A 20511-nucleotide genomic window follows, 5' to 3' on the forward strand; every position below is an offset into this window, starting at 1 on the left:
CTTTAAGTATTTGAGGCCAGGAGCAATTATGGAAATAGGATTGTAGAACTAAAAAGATGTGTCTCTCTCCCTACCCCCCCAAAAAAACCAATACCCATATGGACAACTTGGAACAACTTTGGAAAAGCACCAATATCGTATTAATTTACATTTAGACCAACAGCAGCAATTTGGAATGTAAGAGCAGAAGTGCCCTGCTGGATCAGGCCAGTGATCCATCTAGCCCAGCATCCTGTTCTCACTGTGACCAGCCAGATGCCGGTGGGAAGCCAGCAAGCTGGACCTGAGCAGAGCAGCACACTGTGTATACCAGCAAGTGGCATTCAGAGGCAAGATGTATCTGACAGTGGAGGTAGAGCTTAGCTATTGTGGCTAGTAGCCACCAATAGCCCTCTCCCATTATTTATTCCAATCTTTTAAAGCTATCTAGGTTGGTGGCCATCACTGCATCCTGCATCCATACTTTTAACTGCTGCATGAAGGGGGACTTTTCTCTGTCTTGCATCTTCCAACATTCAGCTTCGTTGGATGCCAACTAGTTCTGTCGTTATGAGACGGGGAGAAAAACTTTCCTATCCATTCCCCCCCCCCCCCCATGCCATGCATAATTTTATGAACTTCTAATCATGCCACCATGGGTGACACGTGTGAAGCTTGTATCTTTCCAGGTGGTTGTTGGACTCCCAACTCCTATCGGTGTCAGGTCAACATCTGGTTAACAGAAAGATGCAGAAACGCTAGGAATGGAGGAAAAAATCAAATTGTATCAAATTTGCCTTTTGAAAATACGCAAACCGAAACAGCTATCATTTGAAATTCGCACTTACCTGAATTTTCTAACAAGGTTCTCCAACATTCACAAAAATGCATATATTAGGGGAAAGCACACATGGAAATGAAAATATCAGTGACTATGCTGTATATGCTGTATATTCGGGAAAATAGCTTGCAAAACTATTTGTCAAAACAATATAAAAAGTGTTTATTGGGAAAAATAAACACTTTTTGAAGATAGAATCGGTGCAAAATGTAGAAAAACAGAATTTAAGAGTGAGAAACAGAGATCCAAAATTACCTCTCATCTCTAATAAACATCCTACAAGCCTTTCAGAAGGGATACACATTGCTGCATAAACCACACTGCTAACAAAATGAAGATCAATGCTCTGCGGATTGGGATCAATGCTCATCTGGAGGATGTATTTGGGACTTTCTTTATCTAGCAGTTATTCATGCTTGGCACCTATTGAAAATCAAAATTCGGATGAGGCAGCTTCTCTTTCCCCATTCTACACTTCTTGCTCAAAGTAATCAGAGATGAAAGCAAAACTGCAGAGCTCAATGATGTACACATGATTTGCATTCTTTCAAACAACATTCCAGATGCACACAGGAAAGAAAAATGTGATTAACAATAAATCGGAGCAAATGCTTGTCAAAGCCCAGGCATAATAAAAAACAACAACTGTAAGCTTTATTTATGCAAACAAGATCAGGGCGGCTGCTCATTTAGCAGGCTGGCCTGGAGGGGGAGCTCCATGACATTCTCTTGCTTTAAAGCCTGACTTGGGGGGGGGGGGGGGGAGATACATGGCAACTTCTACGGCTAGGTGGCAGTATGTTCCTAAGAGAGAAAAAAACACAGTATACTGCTGTACTGTGGCTATTTGGTCATTAGAAGCAATGGGCATGCCATGCTGCTGCCTGGTAGCCCTGGCTGCCCCTTCTTATTTGCAAAGCACCCTCGGGAGGGAGCGATTTGCATCTGAGAAATATGAAGAAGGCTGTGCCTTACCCTTTCCTTGCCACATGCTTTCAGCTGAAACTGCTTTCTGGCCCACACCCAATACTTTTACTGCTGGGATGCTCCAGGCCCATGCTAGTGAGCTGTTTATTTTTTAAACACCTCATCCATCATTCTGGAAGGTTGCCTGGATGGAAAAGTGGCCATTAGGTTGGAAACCCTCCACTGTTTTACGTCTCCTTTCATTATACATTTCCTCTTCTTTTCGGTGAAGCCTAAGTTGGCACCCTGGGCCTTGATGGTGGTGGTGTTGAGTAAAAACATGCCCTGCGTGCCCCTCTGGCAGATAGAGAGGAGAAGACCATTGGGTCAAGAAGGCGGTTTTTGCATATGATATACAGTATATAGAATAAATGTTCATAAATGTACAAGGCAAACACACACGCATAAGTACAGTGTCTGAAACAGTACAGGAGAGCAACCCTGAAGCCATTTTGACTCTCCCAAATTAACCTCAAATATTTATTTGCAAGGAGGAAGGTAATGGGAGAAGCTTTCCAGTTGTCTTTGGCCTGTAGGGGCTTACACCTCCCTTTGCAAATACAGTCTGGCAAGTATCTGTTAAGCTGAGCAAACTATCAATATATGTAAGAGATTCAGGAACTACAGTATTTACCATCACAAAAGAACAGCCAGAGTGCCCAGGTTGAGCAATGATTGACCATTATCAGGTATCCTGATGGTGGTCTTGGGGGGGTGGTCTAGTGTGGTGTAGTGGTTAAGAGCGGTAGTCTCGTAATCTGGGGAACCGGGTTCGTGTCTCCGCTCCTCCACATGCAGCTGCTGGGTGACCTTGGGCTAGTCACACTTCTCTTAAGTCTCAGCCCCACTCACCTCACAGAGTGTTTGTTGTGGGGGAGGAAGGGAAAGGAGAATGTTAGCCGCTTTGAGACTCCTGAAGGGGAGTGAAAGGCAGGGTATCAAATCCAAACTCCTCCTCTTCTTCTTGAGCTACAGGGGATGCAATTTTAAAAGTCTATATAAGAGCTTGCACACCATTGTTCGGGGTTCCTCTCCTCCCTCCCTGCGTGCGTGTGGTGAGCGGGGGACCCTGTTGCAACAGTTTAATAATGATCATGCTTACTTGCTGCTTTGCTTCTTAATATTCTCTGGTTGGCCTCTGTTATTTTCTCCTACCGATAGAGAACCTACTTAAGGACTCTGTACGGGCTCCTGGATACCCCATAAGGGAAAAGGAGCAGTATTTTCTTATAACACTTGGAAACATTATCATTTTTATTAGAGCAACTGATTAAGGTGGAAGCCAACATGTTTTGCTTTAAGAAATTACATTTTCTGTTTTCTGCTCACTGTAATAAATACACACAAACAAACAAGCACACTTTCTTTTTCTTTAAAAAGAGGCCATGGCCTAAACTCGTCTCCAGAGGGCAACCTACACTGGCAAACTGCATTTTATAAACAAGAAACAAGCCCTGATTTTCTCCCCAGCCTCATGTAGCCTACCTCAAAAATGAGAAACAGCCGGGAGAAGTGTCTTGTCCCTGGCAATGTTGCCAGGATGTATATGTAGGTGATCAGCCTTCTGGGGGAAGGTTTAAAAATGGAACGCCTTTGGTCCTGGGGGGATTTCCTCCCTGTGTGTTAAGAGATGCAGGAGACAAATAGATACTAATTAGCTGTGGAGAGAGCCTTGTGGCTCCCTGACCTTTCGCTCTAATCCATTTGGAGCGGAGCACCCTATTGAAATATGTTTGTGCCAAGGCAGGACAGTCAGTGTAGCTCAGGCTGCTGCGTGATGCCTCTTCTGCTAGAGACCTTGACAGATCCATAAGTGTTTGTTTCCCTTTCCTCCTTTCCCCCCAATAACAGTCTGCAACGGTCCTTTTACATCTTTGTTTTGTTATTTAAGGCTTCTGCCCTCCCAGCCCATCTTCCAGGCTTTCAGTGTTGCGTTGCATTCCTTCGTCTCCCCTGCTGCTGCTCCTCGGAAGTGCTATATGCTGGTATCCAATGCGGCTTTGGTGCACGGATGGAAGACGAATGAAAGGGTAGGTACCAGTGGAACGGGCAATGCTGGCTTTTCTTTCTATTTGTGGCTCTTTCAGGCATATTTCTTGTGAATCATGAATGTGACGTTGCAGCCTGGGGCCCCCTTCCAGGCTGCTGTTTTTCTGTGGCTGCATCCTGCAACATGCTATCGTAATGGATTAGTGGTGGAATTATCCTGGGCCGTCCACACATCATGCTGCTTTCTTAGCATTCCTGTCAAGATGCAACAGGTGCATGCTATCTGCACTTTCTGGAAACAATTGAAGACATGCGTGTTCTGACAAGCTTTCCCAGGATCAAAGCAGTTTGATCAAAAAGGATAAAATGATAATTTTTTTCAATAAAGACAACGGACAACAATAATTTAAAACAATTGAACAAATTTAAAGCAGCAATAAACAAATAACTGAAATAAGCATGAACATTCTGACTATCTTGGTAGGCTTGTCTAAAGAAAAATGCTTTAAGCAGAAGCTCAGAAGAGTACAGTGAAGGCACCTGCCTGGTATCAATAGGCGGGAAGTGTGGGTTCTTCTGTCTTGATTTAAATATATATGTTTCTGTGTTTGCAACTCTTTTTAACCATCTTACGTCTAAATCGCCTTGTGGCGGTGGTTTAGAAGATGATTAATAAATCAGTAACAACCACAATATAATGTTTTGTAATACCTCCTGAATGTTGTTGCATTATTGCCATCTGGAGGGACACTCTTGTTCCACAGAGCAACAAAACAATAACCCCAGAACATTGGCAGTATGAAAAGTTAGAGGATTTTATCAGGAAGTTGTAGGACACACAATGATTGCAAATGAAGCAGTCTGTCCACCCAGGAACTTTTGCAGACACAAAGAGTAGGCAAAGTGGGATTGCATCTCTCTGCCCTGAATGTGAGCACAAATCATATGTCTCTTATTCCCATTTAGTTCCACTCTTTGAATTCAACCGTCACACTGTCTCATTGTAACACGAGCAGTATATGCTCTCTTGTGGGAACGGGGCACATTTTCTTGTTATGTTTTCTTGATCTCTCGCATAATATTGAAAATTGTCAGCTACTTGGCTGACAGTGCTATTTGACTCAGTTCAGACAAAATGGCAAAATGTAGCTCGGACCTATGAAAGCAAGCCTTGAAAGAGGCACACACACCCCTCCCCTCACATCCTCAGAGTAATTGGCTGCTTCCTGGGTTTTAGAAAACCATAGCTGGTTGTTACATCGAAACAGGAAACGATGGGTTGGGTCCAGAGATCCCTAAACAGAAGTCTGCTCATGAACCAGCGTTCTTTTATCTCCTGCAAGTGGAAGGGTGTCGTGTGTGTGTGTGTGGTACAGCCATTTTTATGGGAAATGGCAAGGGGGCTGCAGGCAGCAGTGAAATATCTGTGTAAGTCTTTGTTGGATTGCAGCCTCTTCTGCAAATGGAAGGGCACTCTTGTTTAGATATCCGAGTCTATGGGTTTCAAACCATAACCAGACACCAGTTTGCAATTCTGATTTGCAGGACAGTTGTAAACTACAGCTTGGCAGTTCAGATATAATGACAAACTATGGTTTGCTGCAAACCAGGAAGTAGTACAAAAGGAGAAGGAAGCTGTGTATGAGCTTTAGACTTCCAGGTACCTTTGTGTATCACCAAACTATGGACTAGCCTTTGTCTTGGGAATTTGATGGCTTGACTTTGCTAGTGCATATTTTTGAAATGTTATTAAAGTCTAGTGTTTGGGAACCGTTCTGTTTAGAGTAGGTGGCATAAGAAGTTTTTTGTTTTTTTTACCTTCAGTTTCTGAAATGATCTGTGCTGCAAAACCTCTCATGGAAGCAGTTCTCTCACAGCCATGTTCCTGCTTCCAATATTCTCTTGGGAACAGTGTGGGTTAACAGATTTGTAACGCCAAATGAAGAACATGCTGGCCATTTGACTTTTCCTCCCAAATGCCAAACACGTTTGCTTTCTCCCTGCCTGCCTCTTTTTGAATCTGAGAAATATGAAGAGGAACAACATATTCTGGCTTGCAGAAGATAAAGCAGAATGGCTCAGAGAAGCTGATTGATCAGTGGAATTATCTCCACGAATTGCATGTAAGACATGCATTGATTGAAGACAATGCAGGATGGGCGAGGTGTCCTTTTACACTAGCATTCTCTATTTAGAGCCGCTAATGGAGGGTGGCAGGGTGGTGAGTGTGTTTGTTCCAGCCTGGCTGCCAAATTTCCTAACGGGGACCCACTCGATCACGCAAGCCTTGTCCTTTTTCTTCTTTGGCACTCGCTAGTTCTACGTGCATTTGCCGCTATCTGAACGCCTCCCCTCTGCAAAGCACAGGATAATAGTGTTATTTGCAAACAAAAATATTGACTTGCCTCAAGTGCCTCTATCTAGACATGAGTGTTTATCACATTTGCATCACTTCCTTCAATAAGCTCTTTTTCTCTGCGGGTGGAGCTTAATGGCTAAGATCTATGATCCAGAAAGTTCGCTGTCTGAATTTTGCCTCTGTCGCTAGGGGATAAGACTGATGCACATAGCTTCAGCTGAGAGCGGCAGGTAGCTCGTTTGTTGCAAAACAGACCATTGTTCCATTTTGTTCAATACTATCTCACAGGGAATGGCTCTCCAGGGTTTCAGACAGGGGCCTTTTCCAGCACTAGCTAGATATGCTGGTTCTTGAACCTGGGACCTTTTGCATGCAGCTGTGAAGAGCCTTCTGGGAACATTCACTTCAGGTTTCTATTTGTTTATTTGTCATTTAATCTCAATCAGACAGAGGTTCATCTTAGCTGTGGTTAGTGGAAACAAGGTGACCTCAAGCCATAGTTCATGGGGTGGGGAGGGCTATCAGTGGCTACTAGCCATGATGGCTATGCTGTGCCTCCACATCTGGAAGCATCTGCTTGGCTATTGTGTGAACAGGACTGCTGTACTACATGGGCCTTTGGCCTGATCCAGCAGGCTCTTCTTATGAGAAATTAAATTCAGTTTTCATTTAATGGTGCACTTGCCGAGTTCATACTTTCTGAAACAATATACCTTTCCAAAATGACATAGCCCTCCTTCAAGAGTTGCACATGAGATACTAAGAGAAACTGAGATTGACATAGTTGCCCTAGGACAAACAAGCTAGCCTGGCCCAGTGGATTAAAACTGCCTCGGAGACAAGCACTCCAGGTAGTTTGAGGTAAGTCTCCCCAACTCGGGGCATCATGTGGGGGGCGGGCAGGGAGAATCAGCCCTCCCTGTGTTTTGAGGCCTCGTGACTATTCCTGTTGAGCACTTGTATTGTCAATCAGCCTATTCCGTCCTATGCACTGTGTTTCACAGGCAAAAGGAAGCCCGTCCCCCACCCTCAAGGGCAAATAAGCATTGTGAAAAGGAGAGAGAAGTATTGGGGATGGAGGGATATGGTCTAGTGGATTCACACCATTATTCAAAAGCTAGATCCTCATTGTTGGCGATGAGGACCAAGAGAATTTCTGGCCAACTCAATGGATTCTGTACAGTGATGGCGCAGCAAACCATAGTTTGGTGTTACAAGAATGGGCATGGCCTCCCGCTGGGCTCACACTTCCCTTCCTCTGGTCTAGTCAAAAAGAGGTCAGAAGCTTTCCCTTCTGTTTAGTGCATTGCCTGAACCCTCATCTGTGCCTAACCATAACTATGGTTGATGAATACAAGGCAGATTCATAAGCTTCATAAGTTTCCAGCAACTGGTATTCAGACACTGCCTCTGACTGTGGAGGCAGAGCACAGCCATCCTGCTGAGTAGCCATCAACATTATTATTTTATTCTTATTTATTGAATTTATATACCGCCCTATACATGGAGGTCTCAGGGCGGTTCACAGAACAAAATCAAAATACAAAATCACAAAATATATCATCAAAATAAAAACCCAATAACCCCCCTTCTCCTCCATGAATTTGTCTAATCCTCTTTTAAAGCCAACCAAGTTGTGCTCATCCTTACACCTTTCACACACATTTTTTGCTCATCCAATAGCCCAATTACAAGGGGTAACAATGTGGAGGGGGGAGGGTGCCCTCTTGGGGGGACTTCAAATTAACAGCATCCTCTGTTTTTGCACCCACAGACTTTATCAGTGACCCAGGAAATGAGCTGTAGGAATACAGATAAAAGCCAGGGCTTGGGAGATAAGGAAGTGGCTGAAATGCCTTGTGTAGTGGCAGATAAAGCGGAATGCCTGTTATGGCAATGTCCACAGAGGCTTTGTTTCTTAATGCAGTCAATAGCTGCAGGGCGCCTTGGTGGTTTGGCCCAGCAACAAGGCCAAAGGGGGAGGGAATGGGGACGCTGTATCAAGGATCCCCGTTGCATAAGACGCTTCGCTTGAGCATGGGAGGGTCTTGCGTTTCCGATTACATAAAGAAGTTTGCGGTAAGCAAATATATATATTTATATATTTGTAAATATATATATATATTAAAGTAACTTTAAAAACTGCTTGTATGTAAGGTCTAATTGACTGTGTCGCATTTTGTCTCGGATATATCCAGACCCTTTCCAAGTTAGCTGAGGCTGTTGCAGCTAACCTAGAGATGTGTGCTGGTTTTGGTTTTAATTGTATGTTTCTTTTTTTTTGGTAAATCTCATTGATGTGCACTGTTTTGATGCATGCTACGCTGCAATCCTGTCTGATGAATAGTGGCATAAGAGAGGACCAGATTATGATAATAATGAATAAAAAGTCATAAATACAACAAGGGATCTGTGTGTGTGTTTGTCCAGAATGGATCCTATTTAAATTATTTTCATTTTGTTCTGCTTTTCTTCCAAATCTTAGCACCATTGTGTTGTTGTTTTCCTCTGTCCTGTCCTAGATGTGTTAATAATACATCATCATTGGAGTTTGGGGGGGGGGGTAAGGTCTGGAATGGTTTCACCGGAAAACTGTCACAAATCATGCAAAGAGAGGGATGAACTTCAAGGAGTTTCCTGCTGAAAACTGTTCAGTTATTCTTCTTTTTGCCCAAGAAAGCAACATAGCATAAAATGAAAATCAGATAGGTGGGACTTGGGGAAGCCCACTTAACAATGTTTAGAAAAATAAGGATATGACAAGAATTTGTTCTTATTGTTTGTCTTTTCTGTTTGTGTTTTTGATTTGTGTTATAAAATGAATAAAAAATTTTTGGGGAAAAAGAAAGCAACATAACTAGATTCTTCGTTTCTAGTTTTTCTCTGAGTATGTCACTTAATCATTTATCAGAGATGGCAGGGAGAGAGGGAGCTTTTGAGGGGCGGGGAATGAGTAATAACCTTGGTGGTTTACTTAAAGGATAGAAACCTTTGCTTTTAAATGTGCATTCCTCTAATCCTGGGACTGGGGACCTTGTGACGCTCCAGATGTTGTTGAGCTCCATCACTCATCAGAACCAGCCAGTAAATCTAGAAGTAAGAATTGTAGTGGAGACCTAAAGTTGTCCACAATTTTTCTAATCCCTTAAATCCACAATTTATTTTCAGCGAAGAACAGTAATGCAGCTAGGGCTGGACTTTGGTGCTGAAATTCTAGGCCCCACAGCCCCACCCTGCTCCATCCACAAATGACCACACGGTTAAAGGCAGATGGTGTGGCAGTTGCAAACAGGCTCCATATCAGCAGCTTACTTGGCACTGATATCGTAGAATTCTCTTCTGTTGTCTTCATCACCGTCATTTTATAATTGACGGGCAACCAGCCAACTATAGAGATGTTATGGTAGTTACAGGTGCTTCTCTTACTGTTTCACCTTGAAAACATATCATACTTTTCTACATAAAAATGAGGGCTTATTTCCAAGCAAATGTGTTGATCGTTAGATGGCCACCAATTTGGATGGCTTTAAAAGAGGGTTGGACAAAGTCATGGAGGATAATGCTATCAATGGCTGCTAGCCACAATGGCTCAGCTCTGCCTCCATTGTGGGAAACCACAGGAGGGGAGAGGGCTTTTGCACTGGGGGCCTGCTTGTGGGTAGGTAAGAAATAAAGTAGACAGGAATAGTTGTGGTATAAAAAGTTGCAGAATTTTGGCAAGGAGTTGATTGGAAGTGAAACAGTATGTCCACCCTGAAATTTTTGCAGGTGCAAACAATATTGAAAACGCATCACATATAACTGCCCCAATACAAATAATCATGGATGCACAATGGAAAGGGTATCTGAAGGGGCCATTAATGGCCTAACTTGTGCGTCATGGTAAGCCAAACCATGGTTTACCTGGGACCACATGAATGCAGCTTCCTATGCTCCCTCCATAACTTTTTACTCCTACATCATGCTGAGCTAAGCCAAAGATTTGCTCCACATGTACTCTGAACCCAGGCTCATGGGCCCCATCTGCATGTTACATTTTAAGTATCTTCATATGACTTTAAACGGTCATAGGTTCCCTCAAAGAACCGTGGGAACTGTTGTTTGTTAAGGGTGCTGAGAGTTGTTAGGAGACCTCTGTTCCCTGCACAGAACTGCAGCCTCCAGTGTGGTTTAAAAATCTACCCCCCTTCGCAGGGAACTCTGGGATTTTGCCAGGACTATACTTGTTTTTAGAGGCAAGTTGATTCATTTGGAGGCTTCTGTAGGTGGTCAGTTGCTGCTGGCAGACCAGACCTGGTAATGTGGCTCCAAGTGGAGACACCAAAAGGAAGACATCAAAAGAGTTTATCTCTTTTAGGTATCTCCTTTGGGATATGGTGAGGCTGAGAACATTCCCTTTGATGATGGTTCTGAGGATGGGCTTGCTCCTGGGTGATAGAGAGAAGCAGGTGCAAAGATGTGAGTCAACGTGACTTCTACACGAGGGGTAGATGCTGAGGAGCTGTATCTCTGGTGACAGTATGAATGTGGCTCATGTATGTATTTTCCATATGATTGATGGTGCTTCTGGTGGTTTTTGTTCTTTTATATTTGTATTAACTTATTGTATTTATTTATTGTGCATTTGCATTTGTATTTACTGTACTTCTATTATATCCTGTATTTGTTTTAACAGGTTTCCCGCTTGTGTGTTCGGGGGGGCAGTTTGGGCGAAAAGCAGTACAGTGGTACCTCTGGTTACAAACTTAATTTTTTCTGGAGGTCTGTTCTTAACCTGAAAGCGTTCTTAACCTGAGGTACCACTTTAGCTAATGGGGCCTCCCACTGCCGCCGTGTGATTTCTGTTATCATCCTGAGGTAAAGTTCTTAACCCGAGGTACTACTTCCTGGTTAGTGGAGACTGTAACCCGAAGCATTTGTAACCTGAAGCATTTGTAACCTGAGGTACCACTGTATATAAATAAGCCAATGAATGAATACTATGGTTAGGTGATCGGAAACTCTTGCTTCTCTGCTAGAAATCACCCAGAGATCTACCAGTAGATTCAGATTTACCTTCTGTGCACACCTGTGGTAAATAAAATAGTCTTCATTGCCTTTCCTACAGCAGACAGTGAAGGAACCAGGCATATCATTCTTGAGAGCTCATTAGCCAAATCCAGATGTTGCAAGGCACCAATTGGCAAAGTATTAAGATCCAAGAACTTCTTCTCAAAATACCAGTAGCTTTTAAAAATTAATTAAGCTGTGAATGAAAGAGTTCTTGGTCTGAATTGCATCTGTGCTGTGAATGCGCTGGATATTCTTCTTGGAAGGACTCGGACTCCTGCCCCCACAGTAGGAAGATAATGGTCTTGGCCTACCTCATAGGGTCGTTGTGAGGTTTGCGACAAGAGAACCAATGTGCAGTGCTTTGAATGATTGACAGCTAAGTATTACTGTTGCCAGGCATGACTGCTCCTCTGCTCAAGCTGTTACCCCTTCCTTGGCTCTCTGTTGTTGTGGAACTGCTGAGCCTAAGCTTCATAAATTATTCTTGTACGTGCGACTGACGTCAAATGAAAATGTCATAGAGATCTAAGTTGGCAGGTGAGCATGTGCCAGAGAGCACACACTGAGAGGAAGGTTGTGGGAGACCCCGGTATCAAAAGGGACTGCTTGGGGAGCTATTCCCATGGTTGGTGTGGTGGCTGGGAGTTGTCCCTGCCCCTCCAGGAAATACTCCAGTTACTGCTAATGGAAAGAAGATACTGACTCTCTCTCTCTCTCTCTCTCTCACACACACACACACACACACACGCACACGCACACACACACACACACACACACCTTGGTACAGATGGAACTGCCGAAACAAACACATAATCAAAAGCTTGTAAGAATTAACCTGGCCCAAGAGATTCAGGTACTGCAAACATTTCCAGCATTAGAACCTCAGTAATTTTTGTGGGAAAATCATTTTTGAGGGTTAATTATTTTACCGTTAATTGTGGAAACAATGTTGACATGCCATTCTGCGGAGATTTTCTCTCCCCCCTTTTTCCTTTTACACTGGGGGCTCTCTTGGCACCGAATGAAGAATTCAGTTTGAGTTGTTTCAGTTGACAAAGGCATGCTGGCAGTAGATATATACTCCATATCGCTGTCATGATGGTCTATTTTTAAATTTCAACTGCCGGCCAAGCTTGGGCGCGGAAGGCATGTATGTGTTTTGATCATTGTGCGTGCATTTCTGTTTTCATAATGCTGGCTTCTTTTAGGCCATACCATGTTGTATCCAGCTCAATTCCATCCTTTCCTTTTGGGACGAAGCAAAGCATTTTATGTGGTTTCAGTGCACACCGCTGGCCTTCCCCAAGGAGTAGGGGAAAAACAGCAAAACATTCTTGCCCTCTCCTTTCTCTGGGTGGGGATGTCTGCTACATGACCATTGCCAATTCTCAACATGCTTGGTTATCAACAGCCTCTCAAGGAAAGAATTTTAAACGATTCTGTGACGTCAGAAGGCCAAGAGGGAGGGGGAGACATCCCTCAAGCCCACCACCAAGTTAAGATCATCATTATAAGCCTGCAGGAGGAATATCTTACATAGCAGCTAATTAGTGACGCCCTCACAAAGTGTTCTAGAATTTTCCTTCCTTTCCAACTCGAGATGGAATTTCATAGAGCTATCCTCTAATTTCAACAAGTAATGGGGCTACCTGCCTAATCCATTTTTATTTTTTTTTGCCACGATGTCTGAAAGCAACCAGGAGATTGACGAAGAGTTTGTAAATAAGTCACGGGTTACGAAAGGGAACAGTTTAAGCACAATGGACCAAAAACTGAACCTGCTCAACGAGAAGGTAGACAAACTGCTGAATTTTCAAGAAGACATGACGGGAAAGCTTCAGAAGGTTAACCAAGGGATCGATGATTTGGGGAAAGGCCTTCACAGGCTCACCGTCTCACGGACGCCTGCCGACCAGATCAGTGGAGTAAAAAGGGGCCTGAAATTTGAAGACGGGGTTCACCAAATGGACACCCAAAGCACATGTACCGAGATCCTGAAGCTTATGAAAGTGACCCATCAAGATGCTTCAAAGTACAGGGAGAGGCTGGAGAAGATGGAGAAAATGGTGGACTCGGTGGACAAGGTTGTGAGATGTTTGGGAGAGACTTTCAAAAACTCAAAGGTGGTGGATTTTATCCTGAAGGGTGTTGTCCCTTGGCAGAAAGGGAGCCTGGATGAAACCGCAGAAGAGGTGAGTCCCCCTCTCCACACGTTGCTTGTTCAAGACCTCCCGCATTAGAAATCATATCACATTTATTTAGAGGGATGGGGAACCCATGACCCTCCAGGTAGTGTTGGCCTCTAACTTCTATCAGTCCCAGCTAGCATGGTCAATGGCCAGCGATGTTGGGAGCTGTGGTCCAACAATATAAGGGCTACCGGTCCCCACCCTGCTTTAGATCCCCTCCCACTGTGTATGATTTTATATTCCAGACAACTGGTCTTCAACTGATGAGTCAGGACCTTGAAGTGGTAAAAAAATATGAAAATAGAAAACCAAGTATACATAACAAAGGAACATATTTTCAATATTTGCTGGATTAATATTTCCCATGGGCAGCTGGCTGACCACTGAGAGAAACTGGATGTAATGTTGATAGTTTTTGAATAAAATTGTTTGTGCCCTGGAACGGTAGGATTCAATGCTAAGTTTAGCATTCTCTATGTCATGGTATTTTGCCCATCATTTCATCTGATTATCCTTCCTTAAAGAGAAATAAATTGTTAGTTTTCAGGCAGACATATTGTATAAGCCTTTACGTTCTTTTTTTGTCTCGGTTTATGAATTGCTAAAAGAGCTGTCTTGACACATAGCAGCATTGTTTCATTGTATTTGTTTATGTGTTCAGTTAATTTTATCTGTTTTGCCTTTGTTATGTGTTGTCTAAATTTCAGTAAGTCATCACCAAGACGGCTGGACCAGATGGTTCCCCCCCCCCCCCGATCCAGCCAATCTCTCCTTAAGTTCTTTTGTCTGGATAGACCTGTTGAGACTCATTTGTAGCAGGAGACGGTGTCAGTATTATCAAGTGTAACAGCATTAGCAAGGGGGGGCAGGCCTGGTGTGCATGTGCGCGCACATGAAAATCACCCCAGAAATATGTCTCCAGTTATCTTTGTAAGGTCGTGAGTTTAGACAAGAGCTGGGAACTGAGCAGCAGGAGAAATGGCAAGGCGGTATGAAGGTAGACTGCTGGAAACGATAGAGTGCATCACATATATGCATGTGGCAATGTGCTGCAGCTGTCGCGGCGAGATCAAATGGCAAGAGAAGCTTCTAGTTCTCATGGCACTACGGCACAGAGATGTGCATTCCCCCCCCCGCCCTTCCTCCTCGCCTCACTCTGGATGCTTTAAGTACTTGGGTCATGTAAAATGTAGTAGTTTCTAATATGTCTATTGTAGTACAGTGGTACCTCGGGTTAAGTACTTCATTCGTTCCGGAGGTCCGTTCTTAACCTGAAACTGTTCTTAACCTGAAGCACCACTTTAGCTAATGGGGCCTCCCGTTGCCACCGCGCTGCCGGTGCACAATTTCTGTTCTCATCCTGAAGCAAAGTTCTTAACTTGAAGCACTATTTCTGGGTTAGCGGAGTCTGTAACCTGAAGTGTATGTAACCTGAAGCATATGTAACCCGAGGTACCACTGTAAAGTGATTTTTTTGGTGTGTTTGTGTGTTGCCGACACAGCTCCTTGACAAGGGCAACCCTAGGTATGCCTCCGGCCTAACGTTAAACATGCAGGGAGTTTCAAAGCACTGGTGCTGCTACACCGAAAGATGCAACTCTGAATGCAGGCAGAACAAACAGCCTTGCAGAAACGTTCATTGCGCACATCGAAGTGGTGGAGCAAGGAGGTCGAGAAACCGCCTCCTCTTACTTGCTGTGCAGTGCTATGGATTGGGTCCAGAGGGAGAGGGCAAGGGAAGGAACATTGATTTCCATGGGAAGGGCACTGAGGCCATTTTGACCAAATGCTTCCCAGCCCGAATCTGAAAATGACACCGAGGGAAGTAAATGAGGGGAAAGGTTATATAACCTTTGCAAATTAACCGTGGCAAGTGGGTGGCTATTAGCCGCAATGGCTATGTTCCCCCTCCATTATTGGATGAAGCCCTAAACATCATTGGTCCCGTATACCTGAAGGAGCGTCTCCACCCCCATTGTCCAGCCCAGACACTGAGGTCCAGCTCCGAGGGCCTTCTGGAAGTTCCCTCGCTGTGAGAAGTGAGGTTATAGGGAACCAGGCAGAGGGCATTCTCGGTAGTGGTGCCTGCCCTGTGGAACGCCCTCCCAGCAGATGTCAAGGCAATAAGCAACTATTTTACTTTTAAAATACAACTGAAGGCAGCCCTGTTTAGTGAAGTTTTTAATGTTTGATGCTGTATTGTTTTTAATATTTGGTTGGAAGCTGCCCAGAGTGGTTGGGGAAACCCAGCCAGATGGGTGGGATATAAATAAAAATTATTATTATTATTATTATTATTCCTCTGAATATCCAGCACCTGAGAATCACAAATGGGGAGAGTGCAGATTCCCTCAGGTGTTGTTTTGGGCTTCTTGTAGGCAGAGTTCTTCTAATGTTCCTTTGCTCATCCCTGACCACAAGATTTTGGGATGGCCACCGACTTGCACGGCTTGCAGGAGGGAGGGATAAGACAAACTCACGAAGGCTAAGACTTGTCAAGAGCTACTAGTCCTGCTCTTGCACTCATTGCCTGCTTGCAGGCTTCCCATTGAGGCATCTGGTTGGCCCCTGTGAGAACAGAATATGGGACTAGATGGGCCATTGGCCCTGATCCAGCAGGCTCTTCTTACACTGACCGGACTTTCCCTTTCCCCCTTTTAGACTAAAGATAAACCAGAAGAAAAAGGTGCAAAAGGGAAGCATGCACCTAGCAGCAAAGGAATCCAGGCAGAAGGCAAGTACTCCTTGAAAGGTATCTACAAATGCATCACGCTGAACAGATTTGCAGAGCGGGCACAGAGTCCATTGCTGAGAAATTTCATGGCACTCTGGCCAGTATCAGGACCTTCACTCGAGTTGGGGTCTTAATAAGATAAGAAATGCAACAAATGAGCTAAATGTTTATTTTATTTATTGATTTCAAATATTCGTTATACACCTTTAGGTGCCAGGCAAAAATGTTTCTCTTTAACCAGGCCTTTGGTTGATCGACATCCAATGCCCTTTTAAAATGTGTGTGTGTGTGGGGGGGGAGTTATTGGGTTGTTTTTGTTTTTATTGTGATTTTATCTTGTGAACTGCCCTGAAATCTGGGTATAAGCTGGTATACAAATAATAATAATAATAATAATAATAATAATAATAATAATGGAGTGCACACACAGAATGGAAGGCGAGATGTGGTTGTGGCACCCAATTTTGGCCTCGCACAGGGCAACGCTGAAATTTGAAAGACCAGAGTCTACCCCTGATACCACTTTACAGTAGCTGCTCCCAAAGAATCCTGGGAACTGCATGTGTTTCTGTTTCTCTTTTAAAAAAAAAGTGTTCAGTGACTCTTACTTTCCTCCCAGAGGTACAATTTTCAGAGTGGTTTAACAGCTGATCCTTCTTCCTAAGGAACTCTGGGAATTGTAGCTCTAAGGGGGAAATAGGGGGCCTCCAAAAAACTCTCAGCACCCTCAACAAACTACAGTTCCCAGGCTGCAGGTTCGATTCCTGCATTGCAGGGTCCCTTCCAACTCTAAAATTCTATGATTCTAATACTTTCCCCCAGATAATATACATCCTTATTCAGAGGCTCCCCAAAGTTTTTACAATGAAGACACACCTATCAAGCCTTAGTCTTACTTGGGACCAACATACACATCCCATGCAACTGATACAGGGAACATCATTTTTAAGATTCTATGGGAGAAGTAATAACTGTTTGAAACAGTGTGGTGCTGCTTTAAATGTACAGTACAAATGGAGCCTTAGGCAGCACTCTCCCATCCTTTTTTCTTTTTTCTTTTGCAAAGTGGGTCCTCCACCCCATATATACTGCCTTCCACTAATGGTTCATCTATTGTTTTTTCTGTTGGTATCGTTTCTGTCCTTAGGAAACAAAAGGGAGAAAAAGTTGGATGGCGGTGATGGAGCATGTGAAAAGGTGAACGTGGCTGGTCGGGTCCTTTCGAAAGTTGACTGCAGTCCACATACAGAACAGCAGGCAGACCAGTTGGAAACCAAAGAAGCTCAGGGACAGGCAGGTGACCCCAAAGCTTGCCCAAAGCAAAAGGACGCTGCTGGGGTCAGTGCTGTGCTCCAGAACAATGGCCTCTCCTGCGTAAGCAGCGGCAATCCAGCTGGATGCCAGAAGACAGACAAAGCCTCTGGCCTGGAAGATCCTCTTAAGAAGAATGTCAACCCAAAAGCAAAGGGAAATGAAAACGAGGTTTCCCGGCTTGGTGCTCCTTCTGTGAAAACTGTGTCATCTGCCTCTAAGCCTGGTGGTGAAGTTATACGGACAAGGTAATGGCATAGCCTAGAGGTGGGCAAAGCTTTTTCGCCCGAAGGGCAGCATTCCCTTGCGGACAAGGCTTCCGGGGACTGCATGCTAGTGGTGGTCAGGGATAAAAGTGGTTGGAGCAACAGAGGTGACTCATAATTTTGTAGGGGAGGCTACGTTCCAACCATGCAAAAGCCAGAGCCTTTGAGAGACAGGTCTGTCTCTCCTCCCAGGCAAGCAAGGGATGTGATTGCAATTCAAGGACACATTCTAAGTAGGCGAAAGTTCTCAAGGGAGGCATCAGCACAGGGTAGCTGAGGGGTATTACCTGGGGAAGGGGCCTGGGGAAAGTCCTGAGGGCTGGATAGAAAAGCCCAGAGAGCCACATTCAGACATTGGGTTCCCCACCTTTGGCATAGCTTCTTATTTTCTCGTAAAATGCTTCAGAATGCCAGTTGCTGGAAAACACAGGAGAGAGTGCACTCATGCTTGGGTCTTGCTTGTGGGTTTCTCATTGCAGGCATCTGGTTGGCAGCTGTGAGAATAGGATGCTGAGCTAGGTGGGTCATTGGCCTAATCCAGCAGGCTCTTCTTACGTTCTTATCTGGACTGGAGGGCACCATGTTGGCCACTCTTGAACTAGAGTACGAAAGCTGTATACAAAATGTGGCCGGGGAGGGGCATTGCTCATGCTACAAGATGCTCTTTAGATCCAGGGTTATATACTTAAAACAAACAAACAAACACAAAAAAAATCCCTCCACTGCAGGCTTTTGGAACAATGTTATTGACAAGTAAATCTATTCAGCAACCAGGGACAGCCTGCGCATGAGGCTAGGGGAAGCAATTGCTTTTGGGTGGCAGGCTCTGGACTGTTGCAGAGAGGCAGGGAAAGACAAGGGACCGCAAGTTTGCATAGGTTGTGTCCAGCAGATGGCAGTATTAGAAATACAGGCATTGCACCAAACAGGTTACTTTGTGTTCCTGCCATGTTGAAAACTTGATCAGGCGATACCTTGAATTACGGTCAGATTGGTCATGCTGCAAAAACTGAAGTTTTCACCTTGCAATAGTCTTAAGTGAAGGAAGTATTCTGCAGATTTAATTAGGGTAGGTCAGCCTTCCGCAACCTCTAGGTGTTTGGAACTACAACTCCCATCATCCTCAGCTGGCACAGCTGCTCTGAATCATATTTCCAGTAGGAAGAAAAAACCCCACAAAGGTAATACCTTCATTAGGGCCAGCTAAAACAGTGGCTCCCAAATGGGGCAGTGGGATTATCTAGTAGGGCGCTAAGAGGCAAGGGTTTGGCAGGGAGGTGCTAGAGATGCAAATGACCGTCAGACTTTGAAAAGCTGGTATCAGAGGATCAAGTTCATCCATTTGGTCGATTTAATTAAACTAAATAGTTTTAGTTGGATTTTGACTAAATGTGCAATTAATTGTTACTGCTTTGAATTTTATTGTCGTATTATCTTCTTTAGTGGGTTGTGCAGAATGCAGTTGTGAACAATGCTTTTCATGGGGTAGGATAGGGAGCACTGAGGATGAGTTTGTGGAACTAAAGGGGGAAGTGGCCCAAATAAGTTTGGGAACCACGGAGCTAAAAGTTCACAAGGAAACATCTGAAACTGAAAAGTGTTTGCTCCGCAGGCTTTCGATCAACATGGAAATGAGCGATGCCCAAGACAAAGCGTCGAAGGGGAAAGAAGCTGGTGTTGGAAGCCAAGGAGGCAACAGCAACGGAGCATCAGCAATTTGCCCACCGCTATCAAAAGGTGAAGGAACAAAATGCTTGCCAGACTCTTGTAAAGCTAAGCAGCCCTCGAAGAACAGCAGGGCTGAGCCAGCCCAAGAACTAAGAGGGGCAAAGTCTTCGGATAAGCAATCTGAGCAAGCGCCCAAACTGATGGGTCCTCCTCCTCCATCACCATTTAAGAAGACCGAAGGGAGAGCAGAGGTCAAATGCAAAATGGCTCCATGCCCAAATTCAGTGGCGAGGGACTCTGGGAAAGATCCAGGAGGCAAAGTGAAAGCTCCCAAGGAAACAACAAGGATAACGAAAGACTCTGTGAAAGACAGCAGATTGGAGACTGTGGAATCAGGTAGCTCAACTGCAGAAAGGGAAGAGAGAAGAAGACCCAGTCAGGTTGCCACGAAACCGACTGAAGATGCTGCGTCTTTAGCAGCCGGTAAAGTGGAGGAGGTCATCATTGGTAAGAAGCTGGACATGTGCTACCTAGACACGCCTGGGTCACATGGACACTACAAATCTAAAATATTTTGAAACTGATTCAGTGGCATTGAGGAGGGGGTTGGACACTATGTCCATTGAGTGCAGTATTGCCCACACTGACTGGCAGTAGCTCTCCAGGATTTCAGGAAGGGGGTTCTTGTGGTCCTACCTGGAGATGCCAGGAGTTGAATCTGGGACCTTCTGCATGCCAAGCAAATGCTCCACCAGGGAGCTTTGACTCTTTCCCTTGTAGAGTTTCATTAGCAGTTTCCTATCCACCCACTGGCCAGACCAAGACCTGTTTAGGTCCAGCAAGGGAGGACTTTCATTTTTTTTTTTAATTGGAAATTTTATTTACAACATGACATAAACCCCCCACCCCCCAATACACCTTCATTAAACGTGAACATAACATGGGCTTTCAGACCAGGGGTGGGGGGGGACAGTAGGGGCTTAATTTGCAAATAGTTCATTGAGATGAATTGGTCAATTCTGGCTCCCTTCAGTTTCTCATTTTTCCAATCTTAAATTCCATTCCTTTCATTTCCACTTCACTTTGCATTAAAAAAAAAAGTCCCGATGAAAATTCACCAGTATCTTAGTGTTAATTTGGTATGCCACTTTGCCTAA

General features: G+C 44.3%; 1 protein-coding gene across 5 annotated transcripts in view; it reads left to right on the forward strand.

Moving 5' to 3' along the window:
- Nucleotides 1-3448: 3448 nt before the first annotated feature.
- MYLK3 (myosin light chain kinase 3) overlaps nt 3449-20511 on the forward strand; it is a 34167-nt gene continuing 17104 nt past the window's right edge. Inside the window, exons 1-5 of one of the 5 annotated variants that reach the window (XM_081015517.1) lie at nt 3449-3601; nt 3694-3816; nt 16037-16127; nt 17257-17668; nt 19299-19861. In XM_081015517.1, coding sequence (XP_080871643.1) covers nt 3766-3816; nt 16037-16127; nt 17257-17668; nt 19299-19861 — 1117 coding nt within the window. In that variant the 5' untranslated portion in view covers nt 3449-3601; nt 3694-3765. Of the gene's footprint in view, nt 3602-3693; nt 3817-8000; nt 8214-12683; nt 13379-16036; nt 16128-17256; nt 17669-19298; nt 19862-20511 lie in introns of those variants that run through there. The other 4 variants (XM_081015515.1, XM_081015516.1, XM_081015513.1 and 1 more) reach the window with 4 other exon arrangements.

The sequence above is a fragment of the Podarcis pityusensis genome (genome assembly GCF_964106645.2).
Source record: "Podarcis pityusensis genome assembly, chromosome: 8".
NCBI classification, from domain to species: Eukaryota; Metazoa; Chordata; class Lepidosauria; order Squamata; family Lacertidae; genus Podarcis; species Podarcis pityusensis.